This window comes from Mytilus galloprovincialis, chromosome 2, assembly GCF_965363235.1.
Source record: "Mytilus galloprovincialis chromosome 2, xbMytGall1.hap1.1, whole genome shotgun sequence".
NCBI classification, from domain to species: Eukaryota; Metazoa; Mollusca; class Bivalvia; order Mytilida; family Mytilidae; genus Mytilus; species Mytilus galloprovincialis.
The window spans coordinates 21235704-21246173 of record NC_134839.1 but is presented as its reverse complement, the minus strand read 5'-3'; the positions used below and the strand labels follow the sequence as shown (position 1 = coordinate 21246173).

At 32.3% G+C, this 10470-nt stretch overlaps 1 protein-coding gene across 1 annotated transcript; it reads left to right on the top strand.

Annotated features, from left to right (window-relative positions):
• The first annotated feature begins 316 nt into the window (after nucleotides 1-316).
• Nucleotides 317-7112, top strand: LOC143062159 (uncharacterized). The gene is made up of 5 exons (XM_076233960.1): nucleotides 317-571; nucleotides 3580-3681; nucleotides 4260-4325; nucleotides 5147-5262; nucleotides 6773-7112. The coding sequence occupies exons 1-5, from the start codon at nucleotides 334-336 to the stop codon at nucleotides 6917-6919; spliced, it is 669 nt and encodes a 222-aa protein (XP_076090075.1). The 5' UTR covers nucleotides 317-333; the 3' UTR covers nucleotides 6920-7112.
• Nucleotides 7113-10470: the final 3358 nt, after the last annotated feature.

Here is a 10470-nt window from a genome sequence, read left to right as displayed (position 1 = left end):
CTTTTTTCAATTTTTTTTATATGTCAGGCGAACTTATTTAGGTACACACCCGGAGTTAAGTCTAATATGGTAGGTTACATTCAGAGAAAAGAGGATGGGATTGTGGTTACGACAATTGAAACATATCAGTCTTCATCCTACTCTTATCTTGTACAGATTAACACAAGAATATACTTCACAAAATATAAAACAGGCCCTATATTTGTTATTTTTCGAATATTAACAATTGATAAAAATTCGTGAACAACTTGGCTTATTTGCGTTTGTGTCTGTAGTTTTATATATTTACCATTTTTTCCAGAAAAAATTCCTTTCATTGAAAATAACAATTCTATGATTGTAAACAAAGTTTGGCTGAAAAACATCTCGGCAAACAGTACAGTCGAATGTGAGGAACAATGTATTTCCTTGATATCTTATGGTATACACTGTACTGGATTCAACTACAATTGGAAACTTGAAGAGTGTTCACTCCTTGGAAATCTAGAGGATTGTATAATATTGTCATGTCGTGATTTTATATTTTCGAAGACCGAGGGAATGTCGGCTTTCATTGTGAGACCGTACTCAAGTAAGTTAAAAAAAATTGATATATGACATGATCAATGTAACTCGACTTTGTGTTAATATCCAAAGGTCAAAGTAACGCAATAACGTTACGCACGCTGTTCCTACAACCCCTAGGATTTAAAACAGAATCTTCGAAATTTCCTCCGCAGAACAAAATAAAAATGTTAGCAAACACGAACCACTATTAAAACAAATTCAATATATATTTCAAATTATGTTTTTATAGCTCTTGATCATATACTAAGTAATAACCAGTATATCTGAGGATTAAAATAACAAAGCTATGTGAAAAAAACGGATGTCCAACGTTACATTTATGAAAAACTGGTTTAACTCTTATGTATAGTGATCCTATTTCTTATTCTCTGATCTTCCGGAAACTTGGCAGGAACAACGACATGTGTCGGTTCTTTGTGTCGTTAAAGCCGTTATTTTGCCAAATTTCATTTGAGTCAGTGGCTGCATAATAAGCAAGAATAAGCAAAATGTCCAACGACGTTTTTCGGTAATTTAACGACTGAAAGTGAAATTTATAAGTAGATATAGCGGAAAATGAATGAAAAGAATAAGACAATAATAACATTTACCAAAAGTACAAACATTTGCCTCATTGTTCGTGAGGTCAAATATTGCAGATTTTATAAAATCTTCTCTACACAGCCGTTTTTCAAGCGGTAGCCATTTTGTCCAAATTGATATTTCATTTTTCAAAGCAGTTAACGCGTATGTTTTAACTGATATTTCAATAAGTTATTTATAATTGATCAAAACAAAAGTTAGATACACAAAGAGTACAAAATGCCAAAATTCTTTTCTTATTAACTACATATTTGGGTCTTAAAGGAATAATTTTTTTCAACACATTACAAAACGGTAGCCATTTTGTCCAAACGTCTAAAAACGTCGAAAATCGCTAATTTCCGACGTTACATGTGCTAAAGTTTCGATAATTAAAACAAATCGTTTGGTGAAATTTGGATAAAGTTAATGATGGCTGCCGAAAAAAAAGAATAGTGCATGTTGCTACATGTATAGACTCCGACCGGGACATAGATTCGACACAGGTTATTAATTAAATTTTGCAATTTTTATTGATCGTTTATAGATTTTATCGATTTATTTAAAAGAATCGTGAAAAGGGAAATTAAATCTCATTACATGAACTTCGTTTAACTTTTGCAAAGACAAATGGGAAACACCAAGAAAATCCTCAAGGTGCATTCTCCAATTATATTAAAAGACTTAATACAAGTCCACGGAATGTTTTACTTCGCAATTTGTCCTGCTATTCATGTTATAACTGAAAGTAATTCCTGTACTACATGTACTAGCAAAGCCGGAACTTTTTGTCAATATTAACTTGTGCATGCAATTGAGGTAATTGAAAGACAAATCCAACACAGCGACGAAAACCGTTTCATTGAATTATTAATAAAACCCGGGATTATATTAGCCGTTTTTACGGACAATTCAGGAGTAGATTTCTATATTTTAAAATGTATATCAGAAGTTAAACAATTTCACCAAGCAACTTTAGATGACTTGGAAAATAATTCTCAAGCCAAGATTCAAGAATTTGAAGGGGTGTATTTCGACAAATTATGTGCCAAGTAAAATACAATTCTATTCAAATTAATCAAGGTTAAAAATGTTTCGATTTACTTGCAGCGTGTCAGATATATTTGTATTGGGGTTGAATTAAGATATAGAAATTTTACAATAACAGATGATATGCACCATAAGTGTTAAACATCCTATGATAAAAGTTTTGCACATTATTTATGGAAAACCGTATACATGTACTTCCGTCCAATTTTTCCTTCCTACATGACTTGCCACAGTAAGCACTGCATTTTTTGGTGAAATAACTTAAAAGGTAAACATTATTAAATCGATTTCCACAACTTGAGGTAATTTATGATAAAATGATATCACAAAAAGAACAACCAACAACATATAAAAAAAAACGAATAAAACTTGCAAAAATTAATCAAAGTCAAAAACCCTCTTTGACGCCGCATTTTAGTGTAACGTCGTGTTAATTGTAGGAACATCGTGCACAACGTTAATGTATTTATTTAATAGTTTAGGTTGCAAAAGTAAAATGTTTTGATAACAAAAAGTATACGATAAGAACACAAAAAATAAGGGTAAGTTCACTTAAATGCTTTCATCTGAAAAAGAGAAAAAAGAAAGCTTTGTTTGAAAACGGAAATCAAGGGACAAAAATGCATGTCGATAACATTGCAAAAAAAACCAATATAACGGACAGCAATACGCAAAACAACTAAATGATAAGCGACATGAACTTCCAAAAAATAGAAAAAAGGGGGATTTAGGTAATTTTGTTTGATACCGTTTGCAGAAACGTATTTTGGAAACATGTGTCGTTAACATGGAAATCATAGCCTATGTCTTTTTTTAAACCTTCTTCAGCAATGATCCAATTGGAAGCAAGGTAAATCTGTTACTTTTTATTCCCAGTGCAGAATGTTTACTTAGTTTACCTGGCGACGCGGAGCGGAGACAGGTAAACGGGTATTTGCGACAGTAAAACTACCGATGGACGTCCGCAAAGCTTCAAATACAATACAGTTATCTCTATTCTAATGCAAAACAAGTTCATAATTAAATTTCAATCATTATTTCAGTGTAAAATCTTCATTAAAGAAAATTCCGCGAAAAGATGTTATCTTCTTTGGTCCCTACTCTAGGTGACGTCATAGATATGCTTCCGGCGACAAACATAAACACCGGGCGTTTTCTGGCTTCTGTGTGCCGCTTCAAAATGTAATAAAATTTGATAAAAAGAAGATTTTTAGGCGCAAAAAGTGAGTTTTTTGTTTATTATTGTAGACATAACATGTCAACACATTCCGAAATTCAAAATGTCGGCTTCCTTAGTTACAGACAAGAAGATAGAGAATTTTACGCTTGCTGTCATCCAATCAGAATAATTGTTACAAAATAATTGCATTAGAAATCAAAATTAACGTTTTCAATTTTCAGTAACAATTGGAGAGTACAAACCTATCAATGAACATGGGGTCTCAACAGAGAATGAAATTCAGGATAATGACAACACATATCCAATGGTCACTGATCAACAAGGTACGTTTCAGTTTTTATTTATGAATTTTTTGATAACTATGTCGCTGTATTGATGTTTCGTCGAGTATAAGCTTATCATTTCATACAATTTCATATTACTTCTGGTAACAATGTCTTTTTATCTTCATTCTCTGAAGCATTGCCATGTCCGTCACCGTGTCTTTGAGTGCAAGTTCATAGAAGACGGTTATGTTTGATTATTTTAGTAAAGTGGCGTAGTTCAAATCATTTCTTTGCAAAATTAAAGGGATCCAATCTCGAATTGATTGACTGGTTTGGAATATCTGTTTCACAGATGACAAAGAATATGTTTCATTTATTATAATTACAATGCCGTCCTCTTTTCCTTTTGTCCTATCGAATTAGGCTAACACTGGGTTTGTACATACTTAAATAACACGACTAGTGCCTTATAAGCAGAAGGACTCTGCCTGATCGGAGCACCTGACATCACGCTAGGTTTGATGTGGGGTTCGTGTTATAGATATAGAATCACATTTGATTGAACTTTATCCTAATATTACAACCTGTATCTAATATCATGTGTATTGAAAATGACATACTTTGAACATTTGAAGCTTCAATACTCGAAAAGAAAGCTACTACAACTAAACCAAATAGGCCAGATGAAGGCAATGCTGCAGGTATGAATATACTGTCATTTACCTTTTATATAAACCCCCAAATGACTGTTATCTAGTACAAGCAATTCCGGTTGTTAAATATTTCAACAGATTTGTAAATAAAACAAACCATGCTTATAATTTGGAACTCAAGAAAATCTTTTGTCTACAAAAAGCGACAATACCTTACCGATGTCAAAATCTTGGAAATCGAAGAAGCAAATTAACAAAAAAAATATAAAATGGCAAAAAAGTCGACAGTAATTGTATATAAAAATCTTAGACCGCAGAACATATCGCTAGTGATTTGAGACACTGGGACCTAATAGTCGGTCTTAGTATTTCAGACAGATAAACATTCAATAGATGTTACGGCCCAGTTTGAAGTTTTCTTTTGAATAGGTCTTGCTACCATCAGTCTACTCAATAACATCATAATTGGTAATAATATTAAACAATCGTAAGAAGATTGAATTGTCCGTATGAATTTAAACCACAAAAAATAATAACTTAAATCTGCCTTCACTGTCTTGGATACTCAAACTTTATAATAGTTTTTGCATACTTAGTTATTGCCAGAATCTGTCAAATGCTACATTCAGCATTTTTCAAAATTATTCACATGGAAAAAAATCCCATTATAAATGGCATGCGTCGGCATCACTTTTCTGCATTGACCTTCATTGTACACCACGAATATGTGAAATCTAATGATATGTTAATATTTGGATGGCTATAAGTTGAAAAAGTACCCAAATTTATCTAAGTTCAACTTTGAAACACCAAACATTTATTAGATCAGCAATCAAAACCTGAATAATAAATGAATTTGTTTTCAATAGGACAAGTATTGACCATTACCATGGGGTTGATGAGCGCAGTCGCATGTAGTATTCTGATTTACAAAGCCGCAACAATATTAAACCATGTTAAAAATATGAAATCCACACTTGCTGATGTAAGTAAATATATACATGACTGGATATAAGATAGAATTGTATACAAGAGTTCGTGATTGTTATATTATATGCTATCCATACCAGTCTGTCAATCAAACCTGGGACGTACTACAACAACTCTTGTGTTCTTGGTAGAAAATGTACGAAATTTGTGCATAACATTTATCCAATATCCTCTATCATCAATTTAGCTTATCTGTTGCATTTTAATAGGACTTAAGTCATCCTGACATTTAAAGTCAGTCTCTTTGTGAAAGAATGATGCTTCAATAGGTCGTTTTATAATTTTCATCCAGATTAAAATGTTTGGTTCAATAAGACCAACTCTGTATGAATTTGACTATATTTTTTTTTTATTAATTCATTTATCAGCAAAATGTTGACATGATCTATGGTTTTATGCAGACATCTCCTTTTCAATTGTTTGGTCTGATGGAAATGAAGTTGAGAAGTCGCTGACGCGTCAATTAAACTTGAAAGTCAGGGGAGAACGAATAGAAAAGTAACAACAACGGTTTAAGTCAAAACAAAAATGCAAAACCACTAAACGAAAGATATAAACGAAAGAGACATCAACCCAATGACAAGACTTTATAAGACATGTCAAACTCAACAATAGGCAAAGCTCTACAGTAAACAAAGACAAACTTTCGAAGGGTTTAATTTAAATTTAGTTGTTGGAACACTTATTGCATAAGTTTTATTGCAAATAATAAATGTCTTTCATTAGAATCATGATAGACTATGCACTGAAATATCATATGAAATGAACAGCTGTCAATAATCTGTTGTTTAACAGACGGTAACATATTTGATAGCAGTACAATGACTCTTACATGGCGAAACGATTCTTTGTAAAATCAGAGTATTGCAATAGATGGGTAGATATTTACACCAACAAAATTAATACGGCGCTGGAAAATTATACAGAATACTACTAGTAGTTTGACACTACTTTTAACTTGCATACTCTTAAAACATGCATTTGGTCAAAGGCAATTATACACTAATACAACCATGTGTTTTGTAATGACTGCGGCTACGATATATGGTTTATATATTCAACCACCAAAAATTGACAAATGGTCAATACCTTCACTAAATATGAAACTGACTTAATAATATATACTTTTTGGAGAAGTTTTCTATTCTTTATACCTATGTTTAAAAACTGCTTGTCTTATTGAGACATCATTAAAACAACGTATACTTTCCTTCGGTTGTGACTAAATCTATCATTTTACCATGTTAGACAGACGCAGTGTTATAGTATTGTCACGATAGAGACGAGATGCAATTATGTTGAAGCACTTCATGATAGAATACAAATACTTTTCAGTTACCCTCATATATTTTACTCCATGAATAAGCTTCTTGTATTTACATCGGCTACTGTGATGTCAGAGTAATACAACTGAATTATTGATTTTGATTTTACTTGGCATCGCTTTTCAATTTAACAGGAAGTAAGATTCACATCAACTTACAAAACATATAATTATGTTACAGGGGAAAATAACAAAGAAGGAAGTTGAAGAGCAGTTAAATGGTGCATTTACAATTGAAATGTCAGATGAAGATGGTGAAAGAATAGTCACTGAAGGAGTAATCACTATGAATGTTCCACCAAATTGTTACTTTGATATAATTAAATGAGAAGCATTGTATCTGACACCGTGTGTTTTTTTATTGTTAAATTGTAGCTGCATTTAAAATCAAAAATGTTATTTCAAAAGTAAGAAGATATATTGGGGCAAAGAAAACTATTACTCAATGGGGATATTGTTTTATTGAAATAATTTTAAATGAAGAATGTATATCACTTGTGTTATAACTTGTCCAAGTCTGATGTAATTTTTTGATGGATCAGCTCCTGTACGTTTGCAAGTGGAAACACCAATCTATATCAGTTGACGTCGATGTGTTACTGTCTCATTGATGTATAATCTAAACTTCTTTTATCTATAAAAAGATAAAATGAAATATTGTTGCTATTCTTATCGGGTATTATAAATTATCGCTATTTTGTGCATTTTTCCTTTGATCTTTTTTTGTGATAATTTTTCATATCATTCTACTCGCTTGAGTTGGAAAATTATCGCTAGAAACTAAGCAGGCACGTGGCGTTGCTAACGAAATTGACATGAAATTGACAACGTCGTCATAGGTGAAATAGCGATAAACAGATTATTTATGTATTTCTGAAAAATTTTTACACCAGAGTTTTCGATATCACAAACTAGTCAAAACATTTACTAAATTTTATCATCGGTATAAGGACATCATTCGTAAATATAGCTCAACATGCAGACTTCTTATACGTTCAGGTATTTCACATCCATTTTTTTATGGAGATATTCTTTATAAAGCACAAAGGTATCAGTATTCACCTCAAAAACTAACAAAACCTTTGAATAGACTTATTAAGAAGGGATATAGTTACGATACTGTTGTCAGGTCATTAAAGATTGCATATTTTGGCGTTAATATTGATTCACTTATAGGGTCTTTGCATCGGAACTAAACACATTTATTAAAAAAACAGTTGTTGGCATGACACGGGTTATGTACTACTCATATATGTTATGATGGTATGATACTAAACCCCTAACGGGAAGGATTGTGCCTGCTGTTCATATGATGAAATCATAATCTTTCAGTCAGTTTAATTGAAGTCTGGAGCTGGCATGTCAGTTAACTGCTAGAAGTCTGTTGTTATTTATGTATTATTGTCATTTTGTTTATTTTCTTTGGTTACATCTTCTGATATCAGACTCGGACTTCTCTTGAACTGAATTTTAATGTGCGTATTGTTATGCGTTTACTTTTCTACATTGGCTAGAGGTATAGGGGGAGGGTTGAGATCTCACAAACATGTTTAACCCCGCCGCATTTTTGCGCCTGTCCCAAGTCAGGAGCCTCGGCCTTGTTAGTCTTGTATTATTTTAATTTTAGTTTCGTGTGTACAATTTGGAAATTAGTATGGCGTTCATTATCACTGAACTAGTATATATTTGTTTAGGGGCCAGCTGAAGGACGCCTCCGGGTGCGGGGGTTTCTCGCTACATTGAAGACCTGTTGGTGACCTTCTGTTGTTGTTTTTTTCTATGGTCGGGTTGTTGTCTCTTTGGCACATTCCCCATTTCCATTCTCAATTTTATCATTGATCATCTCAACTCGATTGCCTTTCTCGCTTTCATGCACGTCCCGGCTCAAGAGAAAAAATCAATCTCGTTGAGATGATCAACGATAATCTATAATTATCATGCCAAATAATTGAAAAATGTGTTATCGACTTAGTTTTAGTATGCCAAACTTAGAGATAAAGTCCGCAAAAAAAAATATGAAAAAATACTATTATGTCATTTTGTATGAAAACGCACTGATTCATCAATATTAACGCTTTATTCTCCTAGATAAGATATCACCATCGATTTTAAATTGAGAAAATCAATTATTTACGTGTATCCACAACGTGATGTCTATAAACAAATAATTTAATTTTGGATGCAATGCGTCTTCTGATTGGCTGACGTTATTTTGTTATTAGCACATAGATATAATTTAGTCATGTGACCGTGACGTCATCAACGTTTTTTCATGGTTTAAAATGGAATTTAGAATTAAATTATAAGAAATGACTGTAATATTTTTTCTGTCTATTCGAAATAACATAAAAACTGTGGTGCACACTATTAAATAACCCGCTACGCGCGTTATTCAGTGTGCACCAAATTTTTTATGTTATTTCTTCATAGACAGAAAAAATATTACAGTCATTCCTTAACAAAGTACCAAAACAATCGTACAGTTGTTCTAAGATCTTCTCACCGACGTCACAAGATAATGACAAACGTATACAGAAAGTTTCAAGGATCCTCCAAACAGAATTATACCAGACATTGTTGTGCTATATATCAGGTAACTGTTTGTTTAAAAATGAACTTGATAAGGAACAAAGTTGGTTTTTTTTTATAATTAAGAGCTGGAAAAGTCTGCCGATTGAATATCTAAAATATAACTATATATATGGTCTTTCGGGCGCTTTTTAGTTGGTCTTTTTAACTAAGTTTATGAATCTATAGAGGAATTAGTGTAAAGCAACAGTTTAAGTAATAATTAACTATCGGTGTTTCGTGTAAATTATTTTCAAATTTCCAATTTGTTCATAACACTTTAATATATCATTTAATCGATTCGGTCCTTCTCTAATTTCATCATCAGCATGGCTAAAAGAGTTATTGTCAGAGGTATTGTGAGGTAAATTACGTTCAGGAGCTTTCACAAATATACTTACGACTAAGATTGATCGAAACAAGAGACATATTATAATACAATATTATATGTCTCTGATTGTAAGTATATTGAATTGTTCATGACTAACGATCACTCTTCATCGTAAGTTTTTTTTTGTAAAACCGACTCTTGGTATTCATGCGATTTCTTGTCGGATTTAAAACCCTTAAATTTAACCAATGACGTAATGCAGAGCGTATAGATCGCAAACGTCTGTTTCACGGCCGTTATTGAAATTCTTGACAATATATCAATATTTGTATATAAATATAATCCGAAGGCATACTGAATGTTTTACGGAGGGGACCAACCTAAGATCGCAACTGACTAAAGTTGTCCGTTATGTTATTCCCTGAAACTATAAGATTACTGATCATTACGGGTGCAAAATATCGGAAATACTTACGCGTAAAATTGTACCATGGTGTTACTTTCTGTGTTTAGCCTGTGAAACGTTTCATGAATACATGTCGAATATGTATAGTTTCAAAGAGAAATATATATGTGTTGTCTATTCTCTGTGGATGTTATTCATTTTCGTAAAAAAATGTATTCGTTTTGGCTATAATTTCTTTATTAGAGATATTCCTGTTTGGATCACTAATCGTTCGTGTAATCTTCTAAAATTTATTGTTTAACTTGTAAAGTTGTGGCGTGATCGGCTCCTTTTTGCAAAGAATTCCGCTCAAAGTGATGCTCCGTGGTGATTGCTTCACTGTGACTTTGAAATGAAGAACATAAATAAAGACACTGTTCCTTTGCTTTTTCTGTTTTTTGCTGTACATGTACTGATTTAATATCCAATATCCTTCCTTTGTCTGTTTTGTCTGTTTTCTGGTGAAATTATTCATGTATAATATTCTAAAATTTTACTTATTAAAAGAAACTACCGCATGTTAAAATTGAGAATG